Source organism: Meriones unguiculatus, chromosome 2, assembly GCF_030254825.1.
Source record: "Meriones unguiculatus strain TT.TT164.6M chromosome 2, Bangor_MerUng_6.1, whole genome shotgun sequence".
Classification (NCBI taxonomy): domain Eukaryota; kingdom Metazoa; phylum Chordata; class Mammalia; order Rodentia; family Muridae; genus Meriones; species Meriones unguiculatus.
In genome coordinates, this window is record NC_083350.1 from 27,993,408 (window position 1) to 28,007,210 (window position 13,803).

The 13,803-nt window shown below is 44.9% G+C and overlaps 1 protein-coding gene across 2 annotated transcripts in view; it reads left to right on the forward strand.

Annotated features, from left to right (window-relative positions):
- Hmgxb3 (HMG-box containing 3) overlaps window positions 1-13,803 on the forward strand; it is a 44,863-nt gene that overhangs the window by 29,627 nt on the left and 1,433 nt on the right. For both annotated transcript variants that reach the window (XM_021633679.2, XM_021633678.2), the window contains 8 exons: window positions 744-1,045; window positions 1,762-1,889; window positions 6,812-6,943; window positions 7,666-7,850; window positions 8,792-9,011; window positions 10,273-10,406; window positions 11,042-11,158; window positions 12,615-12,824. In XM_021633679.2, the coding sequence (XP_021489354.1) occupies window positions 744-1,045; window positions 1,762-1,889; window positions 6,812-6,943; window positions 7,666-7,850; window positions 8,792-9,011; window positions 10,273-10,406; window positions 11,042-11,158; window positions 12,615-12,824 (1,428 nt within the window). The remainder of the gene's footprint in view (window positions 1-743; window positions 1,046-1,761; window positions 1,890-6,811; window positions 6,944-7,665; window positions 7,851-8,791; window positions 9,012-10,272; window positions 10,407-11,041; window positions 11,159-12,614; window positions 12,825-13,803) is intronic.

Sequence of the window (13,803 nt, forward strand, 5' to 3'; positions counted from 1 at the left end):
GGAAAAGCCTGACATGGTAGGCCACACCTTTAATTCCACATTAAGGAGACAAGCAGGTGGATCTCTGGAGTGTTAGGCTAGCATGGTCTGCAAAGTGAGTTCCAGGATAGCCAGCGACGAGGTGAGGTGACAGAACTTCCTTATTCAGTTCACTATCTCTCTGAGAGGCTTACCTGCCCCTCTGGAAGGTAAGTGTCAGGCTGCTGTCCATCTCTGACAGTCTGCAGTCCTGGTAGGCCTTAGGTAAGTGCCACCTGCACATTGCAGTACCAGCAGTGTCACACTGTTTCCTGTGCCTGGCAGAAGTAAGCAGAGGGAGGGAACTCAGACGCTTGGGTGGGGGTGGAGCTTCTAGAGAATTGTCCTTATCTCTACCATCTCTTCTCAAGCATCCTGAAAGTTCTTGTTATTTTGTCGCTTGTTTCACAGATGAAGATACCAAGTTTCAGAAAAATCAAACTGCTTCAGGTTCCCACAGGTATAGCCACTAGTGTCATGTCCAGAACCGAACGCCTGGTCTGTTATCCTCCCAATGAGTGGGAGTTAACAGTTCAATCTATTGTCAAGAGATGCATTTTATTGATAAGAAAACCGAGTCCCACAGAGCTTTAGCAGCATGAAGAGTTACTAGCAGAACTTAATTGATAGGAACTTCTTTCCCCATCCCGGCATCGGCCCACCCCCCTGCTCTTTGCACACGGATGACTTTTGGCCTGAGGCTGTCTCTCTACCCACTCTCTCAGGAGGCGAGCTCACCACACCCAGATGTGCCAAGTACCACAGAACCCCTGAACACTACCCAGAGGGAGATCCAGCGTCAGTCCACGCTGCAGCTGCTGCGCAAAGTCCTGCAGATTCCCGAGAATGAGTCAGAGCTGGCTGAGGTCTTCGCTCTGATTCATGAACTAAACAGCTCTCGACTTATCCTGTCCAACGTGAGTGAGGAGACAGTCACCATCGAGCAGACCTCTTGGTCGAATTATTATGAGTCTCCATCCACGCAGTGCCTTCTCTGTAGCAGCCCATTATTCAAGGGGGGACAAAAGTAAGCACCCCCTTGCCCTGCCCTGGATGCCCTGTCCACTTGGCTCGCATTGCCTCTTTCTTCAGACAGGTCGACAGTTATAATCTAGGGAGATTCTGCTTTCTTCCCTTCACCTTCTCAATTGCCAATGGTAAAATCACTAGCAATCAGGGACTGCTGGAGAGTTTGCTCAGAGAGTAAGGGCAACTTTTGCTCTTGTAAAGGACCTGGGTTCAATTCCTGGCATCCACATGACAACTCATGACTATCTGTAACTCTGGTTCCAAGGAATCTGATGTCCTTTTCTGCCCTTCATAGGCACCAGACAGCACACGTGTGGTGCACATACTTACATGCAGGCAAAACATACCACGTAAGATAATAAATATTTTTATATACATTTTTTAATTAGCAGTCGATTTTAGAGATGCCTGAAGCTTATTATCACCAGCCTAGGCTTTAGATTACATCTGGTATGCCCAATATAACATTTGCTTGAGTTTTCGGTGTGATCGCTTAACATCATGTTATAACTTGAGAATTAGATTACCTTGTAAGTACAGTTTCAGAGCCTAGATCTCAATGAAATGGAGATTTTCACCTAGAAAACCTTGGAAACAAAGCTCCAGCACCCTCTTTTGCTGGTTGCATTAGAGTGTAGAGTTTTGGTTCTGACCACAGCCTGTGGCCAGCATAAAGAAGCTGATTTCCCTCCTCGTTTCTGTTCTGGGTACTAGCTCTCTGGCCGGGCCGCAGGAATGCTGGCTCCTGACAGCTAACCGGCTGCAGGTGGTGACTGCCCAAGTGAAGATGTGTCTGAACCCTCATTGTTTGGCCCTGCACAGCTTCATGGACATCTACACAGGTAGGCGCTAACGTCCTCTGTCCTCAAGCACCCAGAACAGGTTTGGGAGCTGCCTTACTGGTCTGAGCTTTGCTCCTTTGTGCACTGCACCTACCTTAGGAGCTCCTGAAGAAGCCATCTTTGTCCTGGCTGCCTCTTCACCATCATCAGTTAACTCAGGTGCGATGACCAAGTTAGTTTAAAAGTAACAGCTCTCCCCAATTGGTAATGGTGCACACCTTTAATACCAGCACTGGAAAGTCAGAAGCAGGTGGATCTCTGAGTTCGAAGCCAACCTGGTCTACAGAGGAAGTTCCAGGACAGACAGGCCTACAGAGAAACCCTGTCTTGAAAAACCAAAAAATAAAATAAATTAACAGCTCTCAGTGCACTTTTAATCCCACCAGCACTCAGAAGTCAGACAGGTGGAACTCAGTAAATTTGAGATCAGCCTGCATGGTGAGTTCTATCTAGTCTTTATATAGTGAGTGAGACCCTATCCCAAAACAAACCCACATCTTCATTGTAGAAAAAGAGCTACTCTAAGTACAGAGTTAAAAAAAAAAAACTGACAGTGATCCTGCCCGAGAAAGATCACTCTGTGCTCTTCAGCGTGTTCATTTTCTCCAGACTGGCCGGAGTTAGAGAAGCTGTTCACATTCTCGTTTTCTTTGAAGAGAGTAGAGCATGGTGGATGTTGCTGAACGCACTGTTTTTAGCTTAGCAGTGTGTCAGCGACATCTCCCTCTGCCAGCAGGTAGAGAGACAACCTTTTGAAAAAGGATGGCTGGTGCTGTTTTACAGTCTTGCCTATCAGTAAATAATTATGTGTGTCTTTATTTCTTATGGACAAATTCTCAACAGTAGAATTGCTGTATTTTACCCTCCCCTTTATTTATCACTATTAAACTATAGACAGCTTTTCTTTTTTTTCCTCTTTTCTAAGCTTGCTTTCTGTGGTACTTGGGGCTTCCTTACTCTCTTCCTGAAGCTCTCTGCCTTGTGGTTGGCTGACCTTCATGTGTGCTTAACTCAGAGGCGTGGCTTCTTTTTCCTTCTCCTACATCCTGCCCTAGGGTTTGTCTTTAAATGCACAAATAAAATTGTCTCTGAACCTCAAAAAAAAAAAAAAAAGACCAAAAGAAAATACAAAAAACAAAAACAACCCAAACAATAACAAAACCCATGCACCAATCATTGTGAGTCTGAATCCCGAATTGACATGTAGGATTCAGTGCTGAGGACTAAAACACATTTATTCTTCGTCTCTAGAACCTTATGTTGCCTTATTTTGAATACCTGTTAAAGCTTGTATTACCAGTTAGCGCTTTTATTATTTTGTATTCTTATCCAGAGCTGAATTTCTCATTTTTCTCCGCTGTACTCTGTATGGGCTAGTGCTCAGGATTATGTGTTTTTAAATTAACATTCTGTTTAAATTCACATAGAGTACCCAGGACTTGGGATGCAAAAGCAGGTAAATCTCTGTGAGTTCAGGGCCAGCCTGGTCTATATAGCGAGTTCCAGGACACCCATAGCCACATATATACCCTGTCTCAAAAAAAGAAAAAAGAAAGAAAGAAATTTACACTGAGTAGACTTTGTTGTTGTTGTTGTTGTATATCCTGACAGTGCACCGAATCATGAAACACTCAAGCCTCTTGTCCCTTATGGTTGATAGCCACTTAACTCTCACTTTTGTAGTGTCCTCCACCCAAGAACATTGTATGAATACAGCAGTAGTACGTAATCCTCCAAACCTGGTTCCTGGGTTTTATTGTGAATCAATGCGTGTCTGTTTATCACTGACTGATTTTTCTCGTCTGTTGATGTGCTTGCTAGTCTGTCCATTCACCTGCTAAAGGATGATACCAGATTTTAGCAATTACAAGTAGAGTTGCTACAAACGTTTGTTAACAGGATTGCAAGTGAGCATATATTTTCGTTTCTTCTAAGTAAATATGTGATGGCCCAGGTGGTAAGTATATGTTTAGTTTTCTAAGTAACTGCCAAACCATTTCCCAGAGTGCCTTTCTGCTTTGTATTCCTGTCGTCGGTGTACGCCAGCACATGGTGTTGTTTTAGCCATCCTGCTTGGTGCGTGCTGTGGTGCTACATTATAGTTTCCCAGTGGCCAGTGGTGGAGGTGTGTTCTTTGGGTTTTTTTTTTTTTTTCTTCTCCCTTTCTCTGCCTATTTGTGTGTGCCGTGGGGCACGTGGAGATGAGGAGACAACCCTGTGTGTCAGTTCTCATTTCCTACCTTGTTTGAGACAGTTTCTTCTTGGCTGCTGGGTAGGACAGGGTGGGTGGCCCAGAATTCTGTCGTCTCTGCCTCCCATCTCCCTGTCGGAGTGCTGAGCCTACAGATGCACTGCCATGCTGCCTTGACCTGGGTGTGAGGACTCAGGTCCTCACACTTGCATGGCCTTTACTGTACCCACTGAGACATCTTCCCAGTCCTTAACATCTTTCTAGCCTGAGGTGTGTTTTGTGGGCTAGGATGGATGGGTGGCAAACCTCAGGGCTAACAGATGTGTGACACCATTATTGATTGGTTTTCACATAGGTTCTAGGGATTGAGCCTAGAACAGTGAATCACTTCACTGACTGAACTCCAGCTCCTGTGAGTCTGTTTAACTGTATAAAAAGATGCATTGATATTTATGCCCCGTAGGTGTGGGTGTGTGTCTATATATGAGTGCCTGCGTGAGTGTATTGTGCTCCACATGGTGCCAGCGGGGACCAGAAGAGAGCACTGGATCCCCTGAAACTGAAGTTGTAGGCAGTTGTGAGTTACAGCATGGGTGCTGGGAACTAAACCCTGGTCCTCTGCGAGGGCAGTAAATGCTCCTAACAGCCGAGCCAGCCTCTTTACATAACTTGTTTTTAAGATCTATTTTATTTTATATATATGAGTGCTCTATCTACATGTACACCTTAATACCAGAAGAGGCTATCAGATCCCAGTATAGATGGTTGTAAGCCACCATGTGGTTGCTGGGAATTGAACTCAGGACCTCAGGAAGAGCAGACAGTGCTCTTAACCACAGAGCCATCTCTCCAGCCCCTTTACTTAACTTATAATATATAAGTATAAGGTTCACTTGTCCAGTTTTTGCACCAGAGTTTGTAAGATGGACAGTCCTTTCTCCTTTGGTTTGCCACTGCTCCATTTGTATCACTTGGCCTGTGCACATGAGACTGCCCTAGGCACTGGATTGTTCCATTGTTTATCTTTTGCTAGTATACACTGTCTTCTTTTTGTTGGTGTTTTCTCTTTTTGTTTCTTGAGACAGACTCTCATTGTAGCCTTAGCTGTAGTAGAATTTGCTATTTAGAACAGGTTGGCCTAGAACTCACTGCGCTCTGTCTTTCTCGGCTTAGATTAAGGGCACATACTACCATGCTGGGCCCCAGTACACACTGCTTTACCACTGAAACCTCAGAATAAGTTCTGTTAGGCAGCATGAGGCCTCCAACCTTGTTCTTCATAAGTTCTTTAGCTAGTCTGTTTATCACTATAGTCCCACTAGAAATGTTGTGGAAATTTTATTGAATTTATAGACCAACTTGAGGAATATTGTTTAAAAATATTGAGTCTTTCAGTCCAAATATAGTCTTTACATTTTTTTTCATTTTCATTTTTTACATTTTTCTTTTAATTTGGTTTGGAGACTTTTTTGCTATTAAATACTTTATCATTAAGAATTTCATCCTTTTTATAGTTTATAGCACACAGGTCCTGGGTGTATATTGTTAGACTGACACCTAAATTTGTTTGGTTTGTTTTAAGTGCTATACAGATAGTTGGATCCAGCTGTTTGTTGTTGGTAGAATTCTTGAGTATCTGTTGACTTAATATGCCGTGTACCCAAACCCAGTTATCAGCTCGGGGAACTTTGGGGGCTGCTTTCCTAACGTTTGCTGATTAGACAGATAAAAAGCTGCTACATTACTGATTTGTCATGTGTCTTTAATTAATCAAGAGGGTAGAGATCTTTTACATGACCCTAGGAGGAATAGGAGAGGATTAATTACTCTGTTGTGAATTGTATTTGTGAATGTTGCCATTTTCCTTGGCTTTTTATGAGTTTTCTCTGGGTTTGTTGTCTTTTTGTGGGTGGTGATTTGGGGGACACCAGGGTTTTATTTTTTTGGTTGGTTTTGTTTTGGGGGTTGTTTGTGTGTTTGTTTGTTTGGATGGCTCGCACTTCGATACTGTGTTTTCAGCCTTTACTGTCATATCTAAAAAGGGCCTCTCCCACTGGTGGCCTTCTTTCCCAGGAGCATGTGTTTCATTTGCTTTTGTCACATTGCACATTGTGTTGTATATAAATGAGAAAGGAAAAAAAAAAACCACTCTAATTTGACAGGACTTGACTGCATTTACATTCACCTGAGTTTTTATTTCCCGGGTGACCTTACAGCCTGTGTTAGGCCCGCCACGTCTCTGCACTAAGGGGTGCCCTGGGATCCACAGTGTGGTTGTGTAAAAGCTGGGAAGAGTAAGCTGGAGCTAGAGAAATGTTTGGGGTTTTTGTTTTTGTTTTTGTTTTTTGTTTTTTTTTAACTAGGATAAAGCAAAACTGTGCTATACATAGTCTATCTTTCTTTCTGTCTGTCTGTCTTTCTAGATAAGGTTTCTCTGTTCGGCCTTGGCTGTCCTGGACTCGATTTGTAGACTAGGCTGGCCTCGAAATCACAGAGCTCTGCCTGCCTCTGCCTCACTGAGAGCTGGGATTATAGGTGTGCCCTACTGTGCCCTGCTTATACATAGTATTTCATTCAGTGTGCGCTTGTAGACAGCGTCATATCGGAACAGTGGGTCTAGTTCTCTCTTTTAAAATGCATTGTTCTGTTTTGTGACTATATTGTAGTAGACATTAAGTTTGTTTGCACTGTTGATAACTACAGTGATCCCTTTGCCTGTGTTAACCTGCAGGTCTCTTTAATGTGGGAAATAAGTTGCTAGTCAGCCTGGACTTACTTTTTGCAATACGGAATCAGATTAAGCTGGGAGAGGACCCCAGAAGGTGTGTTGGTGTTGTGCTGAAGTCTGTGCAGGAACAAACAGGTAAAGGTCTTGCCCTCTTCTCCGGTCCAGTCCTGAGCACTCTGGGTATTGTCAGTGGTAGGCTTCAGTCGAGTCATTTGGAGTGAGAGTCAAACGAGCTATCCCTGACTTCCTAGTAATATATTCTTCGTTCAGAATTTTATAAATGCCACGCTGACTCTACAAAATGTTTTCATGCATCCAGGGGCCTGTAGCAAGAAATCACAAGTGACTTTTAGAATCATATCCTTTGGTCATATGTGGCTTTGTAAGTTTGGCAGAGTTCCTAGATGTCTACCACTTCCAAGACTTGTGGAGACCCAGTCGTAGGGACCACATTCTTTTCTTCCTAGAAATTGTTTGGCCATTGCTTTTCTTCCGTATGTTTTTTACCTATCCTGTTTCTACAAGCTCCAGTTCTGTGCTTTGTCTTAGGAGGGGTAGATGAGGCAGTATGATTTTGAACAACTCATTCTGGGTTTTGTTTTGTTTTAGTCATAAAAGAAGACAGGAATAGCTCCTATTCATAAACAGTTAAAATCAAATAAGAATTAGTCTAGATAGTGTATTCAAAGCTCTCATTGCCACTATCTAGTTCCTAGGAAACATTAGTTCAGGGTAGCTGTCCTCTGAGTCACTGGGTTGCCACCAGAACACATAGAGATTGCTGTCCTTGCTGGCTACTGGCTGATCCGAGTGCTGTTGTTGTTGTTGTTTTCCTTGACCTCTTGCTCTCCTTCCAGAGAAGACACTGACCTCAGAGGAGCTGAGCCAGCTGCAGGAGCTGTTGTGCAATGGCTACTGGGCTTTTGAGTGTCTCACTGTTCGTGACTACAATGACATGATCTGTGGGATCTGTGGTGTGGCCCCCAAAGTGGAAATGGCTCAGAGGAATGAAGAGAATGTGCTGGCACTGAAGAGTGTGGAGGTAAGTCCCTCTCAGCCACCACAGCCACTTTTAAAACTGTCCTGTGACTTGGGCAGCTTCCCTCCTGCATGCTATTCCCAAGGATAGATGGCTCCAGTCCTGTCTAGGTGAGACCAGTGGCTTTTTCCTCCTGTTGCCCAGTATTTCATTTGAGAAACATCAAAAAGAAACAGGACTTGTTTGTTTTCCTTTTTATGATGCTGGAGATGGAGTCCAGAGCCTGTGAATTAGGCAAACACATTACCAGGAGAATTACACTCCCAGTCCTTGTTGGTTCCCTTCACTGAGAATTGGACCAGGAACTGTGTACATGTTTAGCCATGTGCTCTGCAGCTGAACTACACTGCTAGCCCTTATGTGTACTTTTTAGGCTTCTTAGAAAGTAGTCTAAAAATGAACTGCCAAACTTCCGTCTCCATTCAGTGTTTATTTGCTGCTTTGATGAGTAGGATAGAGATGTGTGTGAGAAAGGGTCCCTCTTTTTACAGAGGGTAGTCAGGAAAGGTCTGATACAGTGGCATTTGAGTAGACATCTGAAGACCATGTAGCTTTGGGGAGGAGCATTCTAGGCAGAAGGCGCTCCCTGGTGTTGATGCTGGGAACCAATCTTGGGTCCTGGAAGAACAACAAATGCTTTTAACCACAGAACATGACATGAACGGAGCTGTAGAAACAAGGGGCTATTATTATTTGGTCTGGGAGAGTACTGTAGTGTGAGAGGAAGAAAGGGTGGCTTGGTTATTAAATTGTCAAATTCAGGGCTCTCCTGGCAGTGTGTGCCTGTCAGATTCTTGGCCTCTCAGGGCTTTGGTTTCCTGGTGTGTAATAAAGTGCACACTGTTGTTGCTAGTCTGTAGCTCGCACACTTTAGCCTATTTTCATCCTTGTTTTGTTTTTTTTTTTTTTCTTCTTTGCCTTTTTAAATCTTGACCACATTTTAGTTTACCTGGCCTGAATTCTTGGGCTCCAGTGAGGTGAACGTAGAGGACTTTTGGACCACAATGGAGACAGAAGTGATTGAGCAGGTTGCGTTCCCTGCCAGCATCCCCATCACCAAGTTCGATGCCTCTGTTATTGCTCCCTTCTTCCCACCGCTCATGAGAGGAGCTGTGGTCGTCAACACTGAGAAAGACAAAAACCTGGATGTGCAGCCAGCACCTGGTAAGACCATTTGGTGGCTGTTTGGTATTAAGAGAATGACTCAGTCAGAAGTCTGAAACATTGGTCATGGCAAGGCAGAGCAGTGGTAGAGAATGCCAGGCCCATCTCAAGGACTGTGTCTAAAAATAGGGCTGTGGCTGGACATACCTCCAGCACTTGGGAGACAGAGGCAAGTGAATCTCTGAGACTTCAAAGCCAGCCAGCCACAACTGCATAATAAACCCTGTCTCCAAAAAAGAAAGAAATAAATGCTTTTTACATTATGACCTAAAATGATACCCACACTCTGGCAAATGTCACATCTATAGTTAGAAAATTGTACAAAATGGAAATTTTCCTATAATAGTAGAATACACCTTATATTCTGTTTTAATTTTTAAAAGCTTGGAATGAAGTATTAATTTTGTCAGTGCTCTGTGTGATAAACTGGCTGTAAGCATTGTTTCTTAACATTAAGTAGTGAGGCTTACCCTCACTTCAGCTACTTTACCTCTGAGCTCTGCCCCCTTTAAGCTTGGTCAGGAGTATAGTATGTAGAGAGCATTTTTAAAATGACAGCTATTGCCTGTGGCTCAGTGGTTAAGAACCCTTGTTGTAGCCGGGCATGGTGACACACGGCTTTAATCCCAGCACTCAGGAAGGCAGAGGTAGGGGATCCCTGTGAGTTCAGGGCCAGCCTGGTTTACAAAGTAAGTCCAGGACAGCCAAGGCTACATAGAGAAACCCTGTCTTGAAAAACCAAAACCACTTGTTGCTCTTGCAAAGGAGCCAGGCTGAGTGCCCATCATGCACGTGGTGGCTCATCATCACTGTGACTTCAGTTCCAAGAGATCTGATGCCTTGTTCTGACCTCCATAGGCACCAGGCATGCACATGGTGTGCATACATTCAGGCATGCACCCACAAATAAATAAAAATAAATTTAAAGTAATAGCTCCTGTTCCTCTTGTTGCTACAAGCACCTGAAACATCTGTGCTCTTGGTTCTTAAGACAAAATGTGTGGGTTAAAAGATGAACTGTTCTAGGGGTCTTGGTAATGACTGTTTCTGTTATCGAATGTAGGTGTTTCAGGAGCATGGTCTAGTCCTGAGAGCCTTCAGGCATCAGCGAAGCACACACACACCTGTGTGCAGCATTGGCTTTTGTGCCTTGCCTGCCACCCTGCATGCCTCACCTCTTGTTCTCAGTCTCCAGCATGAGGATGTCATGGTGCCAGGTGCTGTCAGCAGCGTCTCCCATCAGCACTATTGTGTGTTTCAGGAAATGGCAGTGCCTTGGTGAGGTTGCTGCAGGAAGGCACTTGCAAGCTCGAGGAACTCAGCTCCTATGATGGAGAGGAGCTACAGTACCTTCTGGAGCAGTGCGGCATTCCCTTTAGCCCAGAAGACTCCAGGGTGAGTGTTGGGAGCAGCTGTGGAGACTGTGGAGCTTTGGGAACAAGACAACTACTCTCTCTTCTGTACAGGGCATAAACCCTCTATGACAGGATTCTAGAGGTCAGGAAACCAAAAAAAAAAACAAAAAACAAAAAAACAGCCAGATAGTGTCATATGTGAGGCCTTGACCTAGACTCGGGTTTTTAATCCTGGCTCTTCTTGCTCTGTATGGTGCTAAGTCACATTTTAAATTTGTTAACCTCATTTATAAAATCAAAACAGCTGAAAATTCACAAGGTACTTTTCAAGCATACTTCACACGAGGACTGGGTTCAGGCTTATAAAAATACTGCTGTAAACGCAGACTGTATGTTGTGATCAGCTTTTATTCATACCTTACTTGCTTTCTGTGCTACTGACAATATGCTTCCTTCAAACTCAGATTCAAATGGTAACTCCTCTTTGAAGGTTTCTCTGACTTAAAACAAAACAAATAAGAAAGGACAAGGCACAGGTCTGGCAGCTTCCTTTGGAGCCTCCTCATGTTTACCTACACCTAGTGGACAGGGCTGGTGAGGCTCGGTTTGGAGGGACATTTTATATTGGGTACCTTAGCATTTGTGCCTGAGCCTTAATCTTTTCCTTCTCTCCAGGATCAGCTCTGCTTCTCCTTATTGGCACTCTATGAATCTGTACAGAATGGAGCCAGAGCTAGACCGCCCCCAACTCACTTCACAGGGGGGAAAATCTACAAAGTGTGCCCCCATCAGGTGAGAAAGTAGCGTGAGGGCAGCACTGGGTGCCTCTGTCAGTGTTGAACTGCCCACAGAGAATCCGATTGGTCCCTTTGGGACTGGAACTGATCTCTCTCTGCAACCTAAGGAATCACTGCCATTTGGGGCCCTGGAGAAGGAGCTGAGAGGGTAACTCAGTGTATGTATTATTAAATACTGTACTGCATGCTGGCCCTGAGTTGCGTAAGTGCAAGGGTAAATGACAGAGATGCTATTCTTCTCTAGTTGACCCCCATTATTGTGGAGAAGGAACGTTACCACAGCTTGTGATGCTAGTTCTGGAGGAACCAGGCAAAGAATTGAGGTAGAAAGTGGGGCTGGACCTGCAGTCTCTAGTAGCCAGAGAAGGCCAAGACCTAGGGACAAAGGAAGAGCCCACGGGAGAGCCAGAGGAGGAGTGGCTCCTGTGACTTCATTCTGAAGCTGGTCAGAATAGATGTTGAATGGGGAATGGCTGGTGAAATCACTCCAGATGCAAAGCTATGGGATTGGTTGTGTAATAGATGTCAGCACTGACTGAGGAAAGTATCAGAATGGAAAATCCAGTACCAAATGGGCATTGTCAACAGACTCCCATTTTACAGTGATTTGAGAGTCAAGCTGAGCGGGCTGTAAAAGAAGGATGAGGTAGCCAGTCACTGGAACAAATCTGGGTTTTGGGGAAGGGATTTGAAACTTACTCTGGCAGATCAGCACCCACTCAGGGTATGTTGCTATGTGTCCATCGTCACCTTCTGAGAAGCAGGGGACAGGGATTCCAGTGCTGTCTTGGGGCTGTAATGGGGAACATTTCATGTGGGAGTGACAGATCAGTGGTGCGAAGGCAGAGTTCTCCTGTGTACTCAGATCTGTCCAGCAGTGAGGTAAGTGGATAGTGTTGGTGGAGGTACTTACTGGGTCACAGCAAAGGCTGTTTTTGGGCAGCCCATTGAAATCTAGTGGGAAGAAGCCCTAAGCCTTGTGTTCACATTGCCAGGATGGGTGTAGAGTGATAGGAATGGAGTAGGATTTAGAGATGTTCTGAGAGACCTTTCTGCCTAACCTAAGTCCTAGCTGTTCTCAGGACAAGGATGAGCCGGTAACTTCCTTTAGGGATGTAAGTAGGACAAGAAGGTCAGTGCAGTGACTCAGTGGCTAAAGGCTCTTGCCAAGCAAACCTAATAACCTGGGCTCAATCCCAGAATCCACTGTGGAAGGAGAAAACAGAACTCCTGCAAAGTCATCCCCCGACTTCTGTGTGCGTGCTATGGCGTACCCAAGCCTGCATGCACAGTAACAGTTCTTTTTTGAAAGGAGGAGGAGAGCAACCAAATGTCATACACCCTGCTTCAGTCTCGAGGCTGATCTTCCGTGAAAGGAGTAAGTGAGGTCCTACTCCAGCAGCCTGCTGGCTGGCTCCTTAACTCTGACCTGTGCCCTTCATCTCCCACAGGTGGTCTGCGGTTCCAAGTATCTTGTTCGAGGTGAAAGTGCCCGTGACCACGTGGATCTGCTTGCCTCTTCCCGCCACTGGCCACCTGTCTATGTGGTAGATATAGCCACACCAGTGGCCCTATGTGCTGACCTCTGCTACCCAGAGCTGACTAACCAGATGTGGGGGAAGAACCAGGGCTGTTTCTCTAGCCCTACAGAGCCAGTTGTGGTGAGTTACCTCCTAAGAACTGGAATAAATCCCCCCCACACACACAATTGATGTAGGGGAGCCTGCCTGGGAACTATCGCTAGCATCCTTACTCTCCATCATTACTTTACCTTGATGCACCAGTATTTGCAGAGACACTTTACTAACTGACCATGGTATAGGCCATAGCGTATCAGTTAGTGTGCTTGGGGTATTCCAAACATAGGCATCGTGTGAAAACAGAGAAGCCAGAAGGTTGCTGCATCTGGGAGTCAGTGTACAACCTGGCCACCTTGAAGAGCACTCTTAATTCCTGAGTCTTACATGCTATAGGGCATGCCTGTTGAGACGCAGATACAGTGGGCCTAGAAAACACTCATTTTTGCATCCAGAACTGTAAACTAAATAATAGTCTATTTTTTTTATTTTTTAAGCTGCTTAAGGAAGGTGGGGTCTGGGGTTCAGCACTCAGCACTGATCTTCTCTAACCCTCTGCTTCCAGTAGAAAAGGAAAAATCAGACCCAGAGCAGCAACGGGGTTTAGTCAGGTTCACACAGCAGAGCTTTGGCAGAGTCCCTGTGTTTGCTTAGTACATTGTACCAGGAGGTAGTGTCTACTGAAGGCATGTGCACAGCCAGGCCTGCCTTTGGCCTTGACTAGAGGAGGCATTGGGTACTAGGAAAGAAGAGAAGTGTCGTAAGGGAAATGACCTCCAGGTGCATTATGGGAGGTAAAGGCTTTGGGCTGGCTTTGGAGCGGACATTATTCTCCTTATTCCTTGGGGCTCTTGGGCTCTGAAAACTTGTGGTAGAGACCCAAAAAGGTGACATGCCCCTCAGATCCACTTCCATTCCTCTGGTGCCTGCATTGGCCAGGTACAATGATGACAGCTCCTGAAGCAATCAGCATCTGTGCTGGGATGACAAATTTCCTATTCTCATTCTCACATGAAGAATTGGGAGCATAGAGATAGTATGAAAGGGCTGTGCAATTTAACCA